Genomic DNA, 16,499 nt, shown 5'->3' on the forward strand with positions numbered 1-16,499 from the left:
TGGGATGTGGCGGATTATTGTGGATTATCTTGTCTTGACTACTGTTGGATTCACTTAGGCTGAGACTGGTTCACTTTGAGAGACTTTACATTAACCCCACGAGGCATGAGGGCATCTGTGATTGTCCAATTATTACTGACTTTTAAGGTTGGTGAATCCAATTCTGAGAGGAATCCAGAGTACTCGGCTGTAGTTATTATTCCCTGACTTGACCGAGTTTGGACGAGCCTGGAGAGAAGGGGTTAGTGACACACGGGACAGGCACAAAACGAAGTGGGCATCCCAGCCGTTCACAGTCCAGACAAGGGAGAGAGGAGTGTGGGCTAAACTCTTAAGACGCTTTAGTGCCGCACTACTCATGCAACTATTTTAGTATTTACAGTCAAACCATTAGCGGCCGATTGGGTGCAGGTCTACGGAGTAAGCCCTAAAGTGTTAATTTAGGTCGCAGAGATACCTAGGTAAGGAAAGGTAGATACCGTAGCAGGTGCAAGAGATCCAACCTGACATTTAGTTCGATGCAGCAAAGCCATGTACCATGCGATAGAGACAGGGGTAAAGGGAAAACTCCCTCAATATGGTAACAGGGACGTCAACGCCTTCTTACATATCAGCTAGCTATCCATGGATGTGATTCGTCTGGAAAGCCCCGACTCCAGAAGATAACGGTTCACTCTTACTAGGTTGACGGAGAGACGGAAGGAGAGAGCGAATTGCGGTACGTACCACACAGTTATGATCCAAGGGACGAATTGTCGTTGTGACTATCCCAATGAAACCTCTTGGATTCTGGAATCCGGACAGAATGTTTAATGAAATACGAGTATCCTTGTAATTGCGTGGTTAGAAGGGAAAAACCAACCATCTCTAGGTAGTGTACCGAGGACAGTTGAGGTTAAGACTACATACCCCGGACTCTCCAGCCACCTATGTAACTATTGGATGCACTCTTCCGTCCGACAGGGGACTATCCATTAGTGTCATTATTATTATCACTCCTAGAAAGTAACACATTGCAGTTCCTGTAACTGTAAGCGAGGTGGCATCTGAAAACATCCCGAGCATTGAAGTTTCAACCGAGTCCGAGGGTATCAAGTATTATGAGCTCTATTCGGTAACTTCTTTTCTCTTGTTGGGATAGCTAGACCTCGGATAGATTCAGATATCAGGCAAAAACAGGAGTCTCCATTGAAACCTAAGACATGTGTGCGTGTCCCACCTGCAAGAGGACGGATCATGGCTACAGTTTGCCCACTGTAGCTGTCTAGATCACGGATGTTTCTATCCATGTCTCATTTCGCTTGCCTAGATACTCGGCGAGTCAGAAGTCGGTCGTAGAAATCAGTCTAAACATCCCTCTTAAGGTAGAAGAGCACTTTCACCTGTCATATGTGTCAACTTATGATCGTCAACCGTCAGTAGTCTGTCAGAATCTGAATCAATCCCAATATTGATAAGTCGATAGTCCCACATCTTGGAAACTGAGACAGCCTGGCAATGGCGACAGTTACGGTAAACCCCAGTCCCACAAAATTCCAATCTCTCATTGCGAACTGTGCGTCGCTGTATCGCGTCATCCATCGCACAGATGCAACTAAGCACTGTAGCAAATACCAGACAAGAGTCTACGGAGTAAACTCATGCTCGGATCCATCGAGTCTCAAAGGGGATCATTATGGATGGATTGATTTGTTTGCTCATCATCCACATCGCCCCATTATTCCACTTCTTCCTCGACATGTCTTGACAGCTTTCCTCTTCTTCTCTCTTCCACCATTTTCGGCCGTTGTCTGCCTTACCTGCACAACGGTGGAGACATTCAGTGTGGTGATTATTGAAGGCCAATGAGCAGATCCAAGGATAGGTATTCTGGTGAATTGAATCCACTGTGCTGGACTCATGGCTGACGCAAGGCAATAAATCTCTCAGCAAAAAGTGTCACACCGCTGATATAAGCTAGTAGCATAGAACACAATACATTACCAAACTAGTCCAAACAACACAGGTCGGAATCAAGAAGACAGGGATGTAGTCAAACATGCATGCATGGTGTATGTATGCATCCTGGGTACCTACAGGACGAAAGGGAAAGACACCTGCAGTGCTCGCACATGATGATTTTCGGAGGATTGTCTACGTATACGACCTAGGCAGATTCCTTGATATGCCTATGGCTGTTGGAATCCAGCTCATAGTGGTTTGGCCGATCTACAGAGTACCTTACAATGTGAGGTAGACGGTGGTCCCCAGGCACAAAAGTACCTATTCAGATTACCAGAATCAGCTGATCCGAATGAACCCATTGCTCTGGTTCAAATGTTCCAAAACCATCTGGATAAAGGCTCCGATCCTCGATCAATCAGATCTCTCGAATCTCGATCAAATCCCTGCTTGTACCTACCGGGTTAGTTGTGTAAATTTGTAACGACAGCATCTGGCCATTGCTTTCCAAGCAAGGACGAACGCGGACAAACCCGCCTACTGGTTTCTTCTCCTCAGTCCTCACGTGCAAGACTCTCTTTTCTGTAGACTGTATGGAGTATCTTGAAGTACCTTTTAACCCCCTTGGTTTAGTTGGCCATGCTCGTAGGCTACTCCGTACTCGGTAGTGTATTTGCATCCTGCTTCACCACTGTCTCAAAGGATAAACTTTTGCCCCTGGAACAAAAATCAACACCGAGAGCCGTGTTTCACTTGCTTGGCTCCTGAAGATCATTTTGTCTAGAATCTATTGATTCAGTATCACTGGAGTCTCAATGAAAGTCTATCGCCCCGTCCCACTTCTCCAACTATGCTGCTTTGAGTATATATGACGACTCGGTGGACTTCTGGCTTCCTCGACTCGTCTTTTGCCTGGCCGGTTTATTATTTTTGGAAACTAGACAACCAGTATGGAGTAAAACAGGCGACGATCATGATGTTGCTACTTCGCACAAGTTAACAATAACAGTAACAGACCAGCGATCATCATCTACACTCTTCGTCGTCTTCCTTTTCTTTTTCCAGCACAGGGGCCAGAGATAGCGAGATACACAGGAGCGAGCGGTGGAAGCCGCCGCTCTCACCTCCTCTCGAACTCTTTCTTCGTTGGATAGATAGATAGATAGATAGATTTGACTGCTATACGTCTGTTGTTATTATCATCCCTCCATCAGGCTGAAGCAGATCTCGCAGCTAGTATACACACATCAGTAGAACTATCAACAAAATACCCGTTTCGCCCCTGTCATCCTGTCGCGTTCGTCCTCAACGCCAATTGATATCATAAATCAATGAGATAAACGACGAGCAACGAGAAACTATATGAAAAAAGATGCTTCGAATCTAAAACTACATGTAGTGTCCGTAGACTTTCAATAAAGGGCTGATTACTCCTCGTCGTCCTCCTTCATCTCCAGATCTTCCCCCCCGGGGCTCTCGTTGAACAACCCATCATCGTCGTCGTTGTCTTCGTGATTCTCATGCACCGGATCTGCTGATGCGGCTTCTCGCTCTTCTTCCTCATCCTCATCATCTTCGTCCGCAATCCGACGGGTCACCTTGGCTCGACGCCGCTGCACGACATCCTCGACATCATCGGCTCCGGTGTCCCGCATCTCTTGATCAGAATCACCCGCAGCAGCGTCGTGCACCTCATCCTCCACGTCCGAATCTTCCACAATCTCACTGCTTTTGTACTTGTTCTGCGCCTTGCCGCCGGACCGACGCTCCAGCCGTCTGCGCTTCTTGGGTGCCGCCTCACCCTCGCTGCCAGGCTCCCCGCTGACTGCCCGGCGAGACGTCTCCCCGTCGCTGATGAAATCGTCTTCCGCCCTCTTCTTCTTGCGCTTCGACGATGTCTTCTTCCTCCGTCTCACTTTGTCGCCGGTTTCTGAATCCACCGTCATCTCCGCCTCCTCACGCGCCCGCTCCTCTTCTGCCCGCTGCTCGGCCAGTCGCTGGGCTTCCTCAATCATCCGCTGTCGCTCCTCCGCAAGCTTCTTCTTCCGTTCCTGCTCGGCTTCCTGCGCCTTCCGCACCTCTTCCTCCCGCTTGCGAATCTCCGCCTCTCGAGCCTCGCGCGCCTGCTGCAGCTTCGCTGCGTTCTTCTCTTCGTATTCCTTCTGGCTTTGCAGCGCACGTTCCAACTGTTTGATGATCGTCTTGCCCATGTTGGCGCGCTGCTCCAGCGCTCCGGCAGGGTATGGTGGGTTCTTCACCTTGGCAATGCGCCCGAAGGTCTCAATAGCTTGGTGAAGCCCCTCGGCGGCTTCCTCAACGTCCTGCACAGTCTTCTGCGTCTCTGGCAGGCTGTACGCCAACGAGGCAATCTGGTTTTGCACGAATGCAACATTGAACTCGAGATGAGCCTGTGCGGGCGCAACGGCATGGGCCCGTTTCGCATAGTCCAGCGCCGTCTTCATGGCGGACAAGTTCATTTCTTGCTTGCCCTTGAGCAGCCAGACACGTCCGAGGCACGCCAGAATCTGTGCATCGCGAGCACGATCTTTCGATAGCGCTGCCTCGTAGTGCTCAATCGACCGAGAGTATTGTCGGAGTTCGGCATAGACATGCCCCAGGTTCAGGTAGACGCTGGGGTCCCTCAGGGTATCTCGCACTTTGGAGAAGATGTGCACGGCGCCGGCGTGGTCTTTCTTATCGTCGACGAGCGCAATAGCAATACCTTGCGCTGCATAGGCATTCTTGGGATCTAGCTGCAGCGCTTTGTCGAAGAATTCGACAGCCCTCTCGTACATCTTGCGGCGTTTCTCCTTATCCTGGTCGGTATCGCGCCGCATATCCCGCGCTGTCGCCAGGTGAACATTGCCCATCCCGGTCAAAGAGTAGCGGTCATGCTTGTCAAAGTACTGCAGGGTATGTTTGTAATGCCGCTGCTCGTGATCCTCAGCGAGGTTCGCCGCCCGCTTCTTGGACTTGCTCAGGTACCACCCGAAGAGAGCGCGGACCTCGAGATTCGTCGAGTCGGCCTCGTAGAGCTTGGCCATCTTCTTCGGCCCTTCATCCGTAGGGCTCTGTCGAAGAGCAATATACGTGAGTCTCGCATTGGCTTCTGTGTAGTCGGCATGACGTTCAAGCAGGCCTTCATAAACTTTCTTGGCCTCGTCTTGCATGCTGGAGGATTCGTAGGCACGACCCAGATTGTAACTAATGGTCGTTACAAGAGCGTCTGTGTCAAGCTGCGCCTCCTTCTCCTGTGATCGGACGCAAGCATTCAAAGCTGCCTGGAATAGCGTTCTCGCTTGTTCGACCTTGTCAGCCTGGTACATAAAGCAACCCATATTATTGAGAAGTTGAGGAGGAAGGTTTGTTCGGAGGACGGCTTTGAGTTCTTCCTCGTCCTCAATACCCTCCGGACGCTCTTCTTCGGCGATCTCAGCCAGTTGCATTTCTTCCAGCTGAGTCAGGCATTGCATGCTCTTCTCCGGGGCGACCTGCTCATAGAGCCGAGACAGGTACACCAAGACTGATTCATCAGGAGAGACTTTCTTGGCTTCGTCCTTCCACAAGCTACGGACCGATTCCAGCAGGCTGATGGCTTTCTTAGCTTCTGCGGACTTGTCCTCCTTGCTACCGCTCGCCTGAGCAGCAAAGACCTCCTCGGCATGAAGAGCCCCAAGTAGGATCATGCATTCGGGGTTCTTGGTCTGCTGAATGACTTTCTCCAACCGGAACTTGGCGTCGTCGTAGTTTCGGTTGGATACCTGCATCTGCACCGCACCGAACTTCGCAGGAAGATACCCTTTGTCGCCGCCACCTCGCGCTTGATCGGAGCGGCTGAAGTACTCCGCAGCGCGGGCAAGGTCACCTTCATAGTGAGCTTTGCGTCCAAGGAGATACCAGCCGTCACTGGCAATCGCCATCACATCAGTGTGCTCGATGGCTTTCCGCGCCAGTGTCTCGACGGTAGAATAGGATTTTCTCAATAGGAAATAGCTGCCAAAGAGTGCACATGTCATGGGGTACTCCTTGTCCAATTTGAAGGCTTTCTGCGTGTACTGAGTCATGGCCACCTTGTACAGCGAGCCGAAGGCAGGATCTGTCGTTGCGTGTCGCGAACTGTCATAGAGGTAATAAACGGCGAGCAGGATGTTGGCAACCTTGGAGTCGGGATTCTGTAAGAGAAAGAAAGAGAATCACGTCAGCAATGCTCTGCAAAGATCACAGTAGCCTTCGTAACTTACAACTGCCAGCGCTCGCTCCCAAGCAACCTTCGCCTGATCCTTGAAGCCCAATTGCCACAAGCAGCACCCGATACCGATTCGAGGATCTGGGTCTGTCAGGCCAGGCATCTTCATCAGAACCTTCTGATACCCCTCTAGCGCCTCCGCATACCTGCCCAGCAAGTATTGCGCTCTGGCACGTCCCAGGATCGCCATCACATTCCGGCCTCCAAACGCCTTTGACGATTCTTCGAAGCACTTGAGCGCCTGTCGCAGCGACTCCACTCTCTCGGAAGTATCAACTGATCCCGGTCGGACCGGTCTTGGTGGGTGCAAAGATGCCCGCAAAAGGCACAGAACTCCTCGGGCGAGAAACAAAGGAGGAAAAGCCGGGTTCAGTCGCGACGCCTCGTTCAGTGTCGAAGTCGCAAGCTGGAGGTAATAGTCCTTTGTCTTGGCTTCTGTATACAGTTCCCCTTCCGAAGCAACTCGGGGGCCTGTCGGCTCTTCAGCATCAACAGCCAGCAGACCCAGCCCAACAGACCTAGTTTCTCTTTGGCCGCCCCATGACCGACCGAAGCCAGACCTTTATTGAGAATGTCGATCGCATGATCAAGCTGCTTCTGCTTGGCATACGCCAGAGCGATAATCACCCAGAAATTCTTCGCGGCTTTCTCGTTCTCCAGGAGGGTACACAGCTCCGTGGGGTCGTCTGGTAGGCCTTCCAAACTGACTTCGACTTCGCTGTCAAGGGTGGACGCGGGAATATCAATCGCAGAGGGTATGTCAGAAAAGCGAAGATTGACCTGAGAGCTGGCGGCTGGGAATGAATTGCCATTTGCGCCGTTGGCGTAACCGTTTTCTAACGACGCCATGATGCTTTTCTAGGGTGGAGGGGATACGTGCTGTCCTTTGCAAATGTCTCCGAGATGAGACGGTAGGAGGGAACACGGAGAGATGCGACTGTTCGGATTTGAGCTGAGAGGTGAGTTCGTGGAAAAGCTCAAGTCATGATCATTTTAGGCAAGAGAATCTGATAAATATTCCCCGGATATTGAGACAGAGAAAGATGAAGAGTGCTTTTTGCTGGACCCGAATACGAAACCAGCTCTTGTGTTGAAGCTTTGGAGACCATAGAGCCAGATCTGCGGCTCTTGATCTTTGTTGCTCGGGCGGAATAATCTACGTTGGAGCCTGAGGCATCTAGCAGCGGAAGTGGCTAGTGCGTCCAGTAGCACCGCCACAGTTAATCGCCTTGATGATAATAACACATCCAAAGGAGTGATATTAAATGAATCCAGATTGATCATCGGCGTTATTTTCAATAGCAATTTTCCTGAAACACCTGGTCGCTCGTTAGGCGTGTGCGTTGGATGCCGGGCCATACCTCAGCAATTATTTGCCCTGAGATCAAGTACAACCATAGAATATTTATTCATCGCATGCCGTTGTAAACTCCCGCCATATTTTCATCAGTCAATGATATCATTTCGTTTGTCATCTCATGCTCATAAAATATTAGCAATATAGTTATTGATAAGCTAGCACCACCCGGAAGACTCGAGGTCGTTCTAGTCCCATAGCCCAAAAACCTTGGGCAATCTGCAAAGAAACGCCATGCCTGTTAGTACCATGAAAATCCGCCCAAGCTCCGTCCAGTGATGTAGCCGGACATGCGCTTCTACAAAGCCCTTAGAGGCAGCCTCTCTCTGTACATCGGACACATCCCCAGCGTCAATGCTGCCAGCCAGGGCAGTTGGGAACCTCCCAGTTTCAAAGAATTCGTCAAGTAGCTCATCCTTTTCCGTCCAGCGCGCCCTGAGCCAGTTATCAAATTCCTTTTGGTCATCCAAAGGAATATCGGACATAGCGAATCGTCTCCAGTACATGTTGACGGAGGTCGGAGGCCTTCCCTGTAAATATGTGGATCGGAGAGTAAAGTACTTGTCGGGAAAGCTGCCCTTCCTACAGTTGGTAACAGAAAAATGTCAGTCAATCAATGTGCAGTGAGCACGGAAACCTCTTTTGGAAACTCACGGTGGCCCTTCGTACGCAACGGTGCAGTCATATACCCAATCGACAGTTCCCTTCAGCTGCTGTAGGCAGAATAGGAGACCGGTCGACCGAGGAAGAAGCTCATGTTTCAGAGGCGGTAGCCCCTGCTTCCGGCCGTATTCATCGCTCCGTCGTTTCGTATTTGGCGACAGGTTGGTGCCTTCTGGGAAAATCAGGAGCCACATGGGGTCATATTGCGGAGATTCCGATTTGGAACCTGACATTTGGATCTTGAGTTTTTCCAAACGATGTTGTAGTCGAGGTTTGTCGGACAGCCATTTACGGGCCATGAAAATGAAACCGTAGAATGTCATACCCTGCCCGATGATTGGAATATACTTGAGTGATTCCTTGAGAATGATGAAGATGCGGCCATGCATTTGGTTCGTGTAAGCGATCCACCAAAGATAGATCCAGTCGGTGTAAACTTGGTGATTGGCAATCAAGACTAGACGCTCAGGAAACTCGGTCTTGAGTCGTCCATAACACAGGTGAATCTGACCTCGCACACTCTCATCCCCACTGACGCGTACATATGTTGGACAGCCCCATTGTGTCAGGGCTGTTATAACCAAGCCAAATGATTGTTTCGTCAGAGCCATGTAACTATAATAATAGTGCTTGTTTATGAAATAAAGCGGAGACCCTATCAACTGGGTTGCGAAAATAATGATACAGCAGCAATTGAACCATGTTGCAAGTAACAAGGAACGAAGGAGCTGCATAGGAATGCCGTGCTTGAGGCGCGGCTCCGTGTCTTTGAAGCCTCGAGACTTTTCAACCACGTTATCACCTTTCAGGCCAGGTGCCGGCTTTCGCTGACGAAGCTCTGGAGAGTCCATGACGAGCAGGTATAACCCTTGTGAAGCTGTTTAAGAAACTCAGTAGTCGAATTGGAACGATCGAGATGAAGTCTGGAAAATGAAGTCGGTGAACGCGCCCTCGTAACGAAGCATACGAGCAATCGACGCACTGGGGGCTTAGATAAAAATAAGCAGTGTCTCGCTGCCTAAAGCTGTGTGGGCGACACGAGACGTCGCAAAGGGAGAACTCGGGGAGTAAATGAAGATGAGGAAAAGGAAATATCAAGCCATGCTTTGAGCAGCGGAAATAAAAAGAGAGAAAGAGACTGGAATCGAAACAACAATAATCATGTGTGCACCACGGTTGCTGGTGGGCACAAGCAAGCGAATAATGGATGAAGTGATCTTGTGATAACCTGCGGGTAGACAACCTTACTGAACTGGGCAATGAAGCACCGCCCTGGCACAGCGTGAGTGACGTAGTCAAAGGCGGTCAGGGAGATCAATCGTTTTGCTCACCTTCCGTTACCTCTCTATCTAATCGATGATCTATTTTATCGTCATCTAATTTCTCTTGATTGTCTACAAGATACTTGCTTCGTCTGTCTTAGAGAGCAATGAGCAGGCTGCTGTAAGCATTGAGAATGTCCTTGAAATAGAAGAAATACTTCAAACATCCCAGCCGGCGTGACTCACGAAGACCGGGTCAGAAAATGACAGAAACAATCCGTAATGTGAGTCGATGCATCATGGAATCAAGATGAAGGAGGAATCTCGAATTGCAATAGCTTGTGACTTGGGCTAAAGAATAGCTGTGCGAGCCAGTGTTTTTACAATGCAAGTGGCCATGATTCAACTTCGACCCGCCAGATTGGGATTCGGGCGACGGATTCTGTGCACGAGGGGTTTCTCGGCTTCTTCGTATCTGCAAGAGATTAGAGATATCCGAACGCTACCGCAACGTATCATACCCAAATATGAAGGTGTGCGCCACCTCGTACCGTTGGTTCGGGCATGCTGGGTGAAGATCGCTGACCGCTGCTAGAATCTCGAGAAGGCGACCTGCTTACGCTTCGGTGGCCGGAGCCTCCGAGGAATATTCTCGTTGTCAAGAAAGATTGTGCCCCAGCGGTGACGGAATCGCTGGTTGAATTTGCTGCGTATGGAACACCGGATGAATGATGTAACCTAGGAAGAGCCTTTACTAACACAAACACTGGAGAGTCCAGCCACACGAGGTCGACCTATCCATCAATTGCCATCATCCTAGAACGAAAGACTGCCGAGGAAATTCACTCTTCGCTTCCTTTCCCGGTCTACTCAACATTTCCAGATAATGACCCATCCGCATTACATGACAAAGTGGACATGACGGTCACCCTTGGGGGAGATGGGACAATCCTACGAGCATCTTCCCTGTTCGCTGCGTGCGTTAATGTACCTCCCATGTTGTCATTCAGTATGGGAACACTGGGGTTTCTAAGCGAATGGAAATTTGCCGAATACAAGCGCGCTTTTCGTGAAGTATTTATGTCTGGGGCGGGTGCCGGAGATCGGGCACCGATCCTAGAGGACCAGATGGAAGATGGGACCGGGCCAACAGGATGGTCTTCGGTTCGTGGGAAATCTATGGGTTCGTCCAGGGGAGCTCGAATTCTGATGCGCAACCGTCTAAAGGTCGGGCTTTTCACAGTTGATGGCAAACCAATTCAAGTACAAGGAAACATTGCTGTTGCACAGGATCATCTGGGCACCCAGGGGGTGTACGTCATGAATGAAGTGCTTCTTCATCGCGGCAAGGAGCCGCATCTAGCTGTGGTTGATGTATACGTGGGAGGCCGATTCCTGACGGAAGCAGTGGCAGACGGGATGATCATCTCAACGCCTACGGGCAGTACGGCATACAGCTTAAGCAGTGGGGGGAGTATTGTCCATCCCCTGGTACCGGCGGTGCTTTTGACGCCTATCTGTGCCCGGAGCCTCAGCTTTCGGCCCCTAGTTCTGCCCGCGAGCACGCCAATCACGCTTCGACTGAGTGAGAAAAATCGGGGGCGGGAGCTAGAGGTCAGCATTGACGGGGTCAACTTGGGACAGGGAATGACGGTGGGCACGGAAGCTCGCGTGTGGAATGAGGAGATGCGGCATGGCAAGAACGAGTGGCATGGCGGCGTGCCATGCGTGATGCGGAAGGTCACAGGCGTGGAAGCGCATGATGGCTGGGTGGGAGGACTGAATGGACTGCTGAAGTTCAATCACCCGTTTGGAGAGGAGCACTGATCTATATATCCTCCACAGTTCATCTCCAGTGGGTAGGAGTAGACATAATAGGCACATGCTCGGGTCAAATAGACGGAATCCAATAGGTATTCGTAATTTCCGGATCCATAATAAATTCATACCTAATAATAATAATCATTATTGTTTATCGGGTATCCAAATTCTGCTCAGTTGGGGTCAGTTGCAACAGCGGAGTGGGCCGATCCATGAATATTAGAGAAGATTTCTGGATACTCCTGATTATGAGCCGTGGGTCCAGGACTCGGCTCGACTTGGGCCCTGTTTAGGTAGTTTCGCACTGGAACCGGGAGAGAGTTCGAGACCTTCGGTGGAGTACTCAAGGTACGTACGGAGTAGACTCATTACTCACTTATCTGGCACATTGCGTCTGGGGGGAAGATCCTGTCGATCCATTATTATTTATTGTTACATTGCTGAAGGGTAACTGTGAACAGTATCTAGAAAGAGCAGAACAATAAAAAATTGAAGCCAGTTCTCTTGTTGCAGTACAATTCTAGTGCCAAATAAACCAACTATAACTGGTTCCATCAATTGATCTGATTCAACCATCAAACTAACAACAAAAGGCAAAAATAATCACTGCCAATGGTAGTGATGAACCGATGAGATACCCCCCAGTATTACTACGGAGTGCTATGGCTCAGATGCCAAGTTATCGCACCTTGTCGAGCCTTACGCAGCCAGTGTCCGGCCCTCGTGGAGTTGACCGGCAGTTCATCTCAAATCAATTCATCTAAACCTCGATTCGCATTCTACCCCTAAGGAGACAATGGTAATTATCTCAGACAGTCTTGGAAATATCTAGAGGTCGACGAAGATGACTTACGAAGTAGATTTCTGTTATAGCTAGTGAGGGATAGTAATAATGGTAGGTACCCGGATGTTGAACCCATGGCAGTCTTGAATCCTATACAAGCATTCTAGAAGCCAGAGAAATCAATAGAGAGTTAAAACATGTTGATTCTTAACTAGATCGATATTGTTGCAAGATGAAACTCCACTACTAGATACTACTAGTACTCCTACTTCCAACATCTGACTACTTAGCAGCAGAGTATTAATCCCTTTCTAATCAATATTATTAACACCTCCTTGTTCCTGTCTTCCCCACTCTCTCTCTTCTTCCTCCCTGTCAACTCTCCTCCTCTCGCTCTCACTTACTCCCTACTCTACTTCTTTTCCTCCCCACCAGTGAAGTATCTTCTGAAACTTTTTTTCCCCTAATCTCTTCGCCATCGCCGTGAGATCCTACTCTCTCTAATTAATAGCGTCTCTTGTTAACAACCCTTCAAACAGCTTGCAAGATTGCAATCCTAGTCCCAACCTTGGCTCATTAAGCGCTCACCGCGTCCCGTCCCCAGATTTAAGCGGCACTCCCACTTGGAGCTTCCTCGCCCACGCGAGGGCTCTCTGCTGGTCAGAGGCGGAAAGGGAATAAGGTGAGATTGTCTTCGAAGCCAACAGTGGCAACTTCGCGCATACTTTTATTCCAGACAATCCTCCCTGTCTCCTCTGGCTGTCCTCCAACCCCTGTGCGGCTCTTTGCTGAAGGATCACCGCCCCTGGCCGAGTGTCTCGAAGTGGGGTGTCATTCAAGCCTTTTTTGGCAGAGTCGCTCGGGTCTTTGATGCGGGCAATACTGGTGTCGCGGCGTCTTGCTAACACTACATGTTCTGCTGTTTCTAGGGAAACATTGCGGCGTCTGCTCCCGTTGCGTGTTGATTTCCCTCGTCTCGGCCCTTTTTGGTCAACGGGAACCCCTGAAGCTACATTTTCCCCTCCTTTAGGGTTTCCGCATTTCCATTGTCCTTCACAGCATCTCGTCGACTACAACGTAGGTTGAGCGCTTCTTTATCTGACCATGCAGTGCATACCCTTCTTAGGATTTGCTTGGTCTCAATTCCAGAACTTTGACTGACCTCGTCGCAGTATGTATTCCGCCGACCAATTCATGAACCCCGGGCCCGCTCCGCGCCCCCTACCGACCGTCCAAAGCTCACCCTCCCTTCGAATCCCTCCGGCGTGGCCACTTCATTCAGTCAAATGAGTCTCAATTCTCCAAGTACTCCTGGATCTGCCAACCTGTCACTATTTCCTAACACCAGCAGTCCGTCACTCTCACAGACCAAGACAAACCAGACCGGCCAGGGGGGCGTTGCCGTTGTGAAAGAGGGCTATGTGCGCTGCAAAGAAGACAAGTTTTTGGCTACTTGGAATCAGAGATACCTCATTCTGCGCGAGTTCCGCCTCGATTTTCTGAAAAATGAGACTGGGAAGGTGGTCCTCTCCATCCCACTCAACACTGTCACCAGCGTGTCTCGTTCCGAGGACACTCGGATGGCTTTTGAGATCATTCGTTTGGCCAATGCAAAGGATGCCGCTTCCAAGTCCGCCTTGATCACTCGCGACGTGCCCACCAAAACCATTACCTGCGAAGTCAAGAGTGACGATGAGATCTATGACTGGATTGACAAAATTTATGAGCGTTGCCCTGGCATGGGAGGTGTGAGCAATCCGACAAATTTCAGCCACCGTGTCCATGTCGGCTTTGATCCGCAAACCGGCGCCTTTGTGGGCTTACCCCCCGAGTGGGAGAAGCTGCTGACCGCGTCGGCCATCACCAAGGAGGACTATAAGAAGAACCCCAGGCGGTGATTGAGGTTCTAGAGTTCTACTCCGATATCAAGATGCGCGAACAGAACCCGCAGTACTACGCTGGATTGGCCGGTCCTCCGTCCGGTCAGCAGTCGAAGCCCTACAGCAACAACTCGGTGGGCAGCTCGATTGCTCCCCCGAGGCCGCCGCCGCCAGGCCCTGCTCAGCGTTTAGACAACGGACACTCCCAGACGAGTCGCTCGGCAAATTCGTCACCTTCGCAGAGGGCGGACTCTGATCGTGCTTTGGACCAGCAGCAGCAGCTCGAGAGAATGAAGGAGATGGCAGAACAGGAGCGTCGACGAGTCGAAGACGAAACCCGCCGGGCTCGTCAACGCGAAGATGAACAGAACAAACTTGATCAGGAAGCGTACAACTCCTCTATCCCTAAGGCTCGTGTTCCCCTGGCCAAGCAGGAGCTTGGCGGCTATGGCGACGCCTCCATGGCCGATCGCTACAAGCCAAGCCGTCCCGCACCGCAAGCCCCCGGCTCGACTCGTCAAGATCCTTCTCGTCAATTGACTGCTCAGCGCCCAGCACCCGCTCCTCCCACTACTTCCAGCAATGGCAGCGCAAAGAATTCTCCCAACGCTCGTTACGCTCCAAATGATCCACGTTCTCAGGCCGCTCGCGCCCAAGGCAATGGCGCCAAAACGGCGCAGGGGCCCCCTCCATCCAAGCTTCCCGCGCCTGTGCAGGCTGTGAAACCACTGAATATTGCGAACAAGCAGACGACACAAAAAGGCAATGTTCCGGACAGTGTTCGTCAGGCCGAAGCTGCACTGACCAAGAAGGCTGAACCACGCCACAAGGAGGTCCGCATGTCAGCAATGTCTGAAAATGAGGTCATGGATCGACTGAGGTCCGTGGTCTCCAAGGATAATCCGAACGAGTCATACAGCAAGCAACGAAAGATTGGACAAGGAGCGTCAGGTTCGGTGTATGTCGCGCGTGTTAAGGAGCACGCTGTCTCCCCGTCGCACGGGAGCTATACCGGCAATATGGCCCACGGTGTCAGGTTGCTATCAAACAGATGGACCTGCGCAGCCAGCCCCGCAAAGAGCTCATCGTCAACGAGATTATCGTTATGAAGGACAGCCAGCATGCGAACATCGTCAACTTTCTTGACTCGTTCTTGCAGGAACAGAGTAACGAGCTGTGGGTTGTGATGGAGTTCATGGAGGGAGGCGCCCTCACGGATGTCATCGACAACAACCCTGTTATTCAGGAAGATCAAATTGCGACAATCTGCGCCGAGGTATGTTCATAACTCAAAAGTGCACAAATGTCGGCACCGGGTTGCTGGGATGCTGACTGTTACCCAGACTTGCAAGGGTCTGGCCCACCTTCATGGACAGAACATTATCCATCGCGATATCAAGAGTGATAATGTCCTTCTGGATCGCGCTGGTCATGTCAAGATCAGTAAGTCTGCTTCTCAGAGGCCTGGATCTTGCCCAGACTAACTGACTTGACCCTTGCAGCTGATTTCGGTTTCTGCGCCAAACTTACCGAATCAAAGAGCAAACGTGCAACAATGGTCGGTACTCCTTACTGGATGGCACCGGAAGTCGTCAAGCAAAAGGAATACGGGCCCAAAGTCGATTGTTGGTCATTGGGAATCATGGCCATTGAGATGATTGAGTCCGAGCCCCCTTATCTGAACGAGGAACCATTGAAGGCGTTGTACCTGATCGCCACGAACGGAACTCCTCGCTTGAAGAAGCCCGAAAAGCTGAGTAGGGAGCTGAAATCCTTCCTCAGTGTCTGCCTCTGTGTCGATGTCAACAGCCGTGCTACCGCCGACGAACTCTTGGACCATGACTTCCTCAAGATGGGCTGCAGTCTGGCAAGCCTAGCCGAACTTCTTCGTTGGAAGAAGAACAGCGGACAGTGATTGGTTCTTTGCGTAATCCACTGTGTCAGCTTGACTCGCGCTGGCACGTGTGAAAGCATTCGTGCTTCTTGTTTTCGCTTTACAATTTACCCGTTAGATCTTGTCTTGCGCATATATGGGTCTCATTTACACGCTCCAGCTTGATTCTGATACTCCCTTACGACCTGCATTGCCCATCAGATTACACGTGTGATATCCGAGCTGCAGAGCTTCTTTTTTTTTTTTTTTTCATTGCAGGCCTGGCGTATTACTCGGCGTTCACGTTTGATATTTCTTTTTTCAGAGCCATCCATCATCCTTTCTACCCCGTTGGGTCTCATGTTGTCTCGGTGGTTTCGCTGTATTGGCTTGACTTGAGTAAGTTTACTTCTTGACCATGCCGCCAGCCTGTTTTGTACGACGCAGCGCGAATGTTGGTCTCTTCCAATGTTGACATAAGGAAAACAGCATAGGAAAACGTTCTTTCGTCCGCCAGCTGAGGGATCAGTGGTGTAAAGAAGAGAAAAATTAATGAGGGAAGAGAAAAAATGAGTTGGGAACAGGACACATTGGTTGTTTGAAACGCTGGCTACGGATACTCTTTGTTGCGCATGTGTATTTCACTACATACATGTTTCTATGCTTCTGATC

At 50.4% G+C, this 16,499-nt stretch overlaps 5 protein-coding genes across 5 annotated transcripts; 3 read left to right on the forward strand and 2 right to left on the reverse strand.

Moving 5' to 3' along the window:
* The first annotated feature begins 1,943 nt into the window (after positions 1–1,943).
* P174DRAFT_90547 (uncharacterized protein) lies at positions 1,944–2,298 on the forward strand. The gene has a single exon (XM_024832490.1). The coding sequence runs from the start codon at positions 2,039–2,041 to the stop codon at positions 2,234–2,236; it is 198 nt and encodes a 65-aa protein (XP_024685374.1). The 5' UTR covers positions 1,944–2,038; the 3' UTR covers positions 2,237–2,298.
* Positions 2,299–3,108: 810 nt separating this feature from the next.
* P174DRAFT_438596 (putative RNA polymerase II transcription elongation factor (Ctr9)) lies at positions 3,109–7,283 on the reverse strand. The gene is made up of 3 exons (XM_024826577.1): positions 6,692–7,283; positions 6,183–6,665; positions 3,109–6,113 (listed from the first exon to the last, which is right to left on the reverse strand). Exons 1-3 carry the CDS (start codon positions 7,034–7,036, stop codon positions 3,369–3,371), a joined length of 3,573 nt encoding a protein of 1,190 aa, XP_024685375.1. The 5' UTR covers positions 7,037–7,283; the 3' UTR covers positions 3,109–3,368.
* A 344-nt stretch (positions 7,284–7,627) lies between these two features.
* On the reverse strand, positions 7,628–9,413 carry P174DRAFT_438597 (lysophospholipid acyltransferase family protein). Its single transcript, XM_024826578.1, has 2 exons — positions 8,199–9,413; positions 7,628–8,126 (listed from the first exon to the last, which is right to left on the reverse strand). The coding sequence occupies exons 1-2, from the start codon at positions 9,056–9,058 to the stop codon at positions 7,733–7,735; spliced, it is 1,254 nt and encodes a 417-aa protein (XP_024685376.1). The 5' UTR covers positions 9,059–9,413; the 3' UTR covers positions 7,628–7,732.
* A 256-nt stretch (positions 9,414–9,669) lies between these two features.
* Positions 9,670–11,408, forward strand: P174DRAFT_509948 (NADH kinase POS5). The gene is made up of 3 exons (XM_024831618.1): positions 9,670–10,002; positions 10,065–10,179; positions 10,249–11,408. Exons 1-3 carry the CDS (start codon positions 9,855–9,857, stop codon positions 11,294–11,296), a joined length of 1,311 nt encoding a protein of 436 aa, XP_024685377.1. The 5' UTR covers positions 9,670–9,854; the 3' UTR covers positions 11,297–11,408.
* A 1,536-nt stretch (positions 11,409–12,944) lies between these two features.
* P174DRAFT_457540 (serine/threonine protein kinase CLA4) lies at positions 12,945–15,869 on the forward strand (the record flags this gene model as incomplete). Its single annotated transcript, XM_024829559.1, has 6 exons — positions 12,945–13,151; positions 13,247–13,888; positions 13,966–14,940; positions 14,961–15,230; positions 15,298–15,397; positions 15,457–15,869. The coding sequence occupies 6 exons, from the start codon at positions 12,945–12,947 to the stop codon at positions 15,867–15,869; spliced, it is 2,607 nt and encodes an 868-aa protein (XP_024685378.1).
* Between the last annotated feature and the right edge of the window lie 630 nt (positions 15,870–16,499).

This window comes from Aspergillus novofumigatus (assembly GCF_002847465.1).
Source record: "Aspergillus novofumigatus IBT 16806 chromosome Unknown P174scaffold_2, whole genome shotgun sequence".
Taxonomy (NCBI): domain Eukaryota; kingdom Fungi; phylum Ascomycota; class Eurotiomycetes; order Eurotiales; family Aspergillaceae; genus Aspergillus; species Aspergillus novofumigatus.

What these genes read in the sequence shown, in the direction of transcription:
- P174DRAFT_438596 (XM_024826577.1), bottom strand. Translation starts at nt 7,036, where the DNA reads ATGGCGTCGTTAGAAAACGGTTACGCCAACGGCGCAAATGGCAATTCA. An exon ending in AACTAGGTCTGTTGGGCTGG is followed by an intron (nt 6,666 to 6,691) that starts GTCTGCTGGCTG and finishes GATGCTGAAGAG; the next exon opens with CCGACAGGCCCCCGAGTTGC. An exon ending in GGGAGCGAGCGCTGGCAGTT is followed by an intron (nt 6,114 to 6,182) that starts GTAAGTTACGAA and finishes TTTCTCTTACAG; the next exon opens with AATCCCGACTCCAAGGTTGC.
- P174DRAFT_90547 (XM_024832490.1), top strand. Translation starts at nt 2,039, where the DNA reads ATGCATGCATGGTGTATGTATGCATCCTGGGTACCTACAGGACGAAAG.
- P174DRAFT_509948 (XM_024831618.1), top strand. Translation starts at nt 9,855, where the DNA reads ATGCAAGTGGCCATGATTCAACTTCGACCCGCCAGATTGGGATTCGGG. An exon ending in TATCATACCCAAATATGAAG is followed by an intron (nt 10,003 to 10,064) that starts GTGTGCGCCACC and finishes GACCGCTGCTAG; the next exon opens with AATCTCGAGAAGGCGACCTG. An exon ending in TCGCTGGTTGAATTTGCTGC is followed by an intron (nt 10,180 to 10,248) that starts GTATGGAACACC and finishes TGGAGAGTCCAG; the next exon opens with CCACACGAGGTCGACCTATC.
- P174DRAFT_438597 (XM_024826578.1), bottom strand. Translation starts at nt 9,058, where the DNA reads ATGGACTCTCCAGAGCTTCGTCAGCGAAAGCCGGCACCTGGCCTGAAA. An exon ending in GTTGCGTACGAAGGGCCACC is followed by an intron (nt 8,127 to 8,198) that starts GTGAGTTTCCAA and finishes TACCAACTGTAG; the next exon opens with GAAGGGCAGCTTTCCCGACA.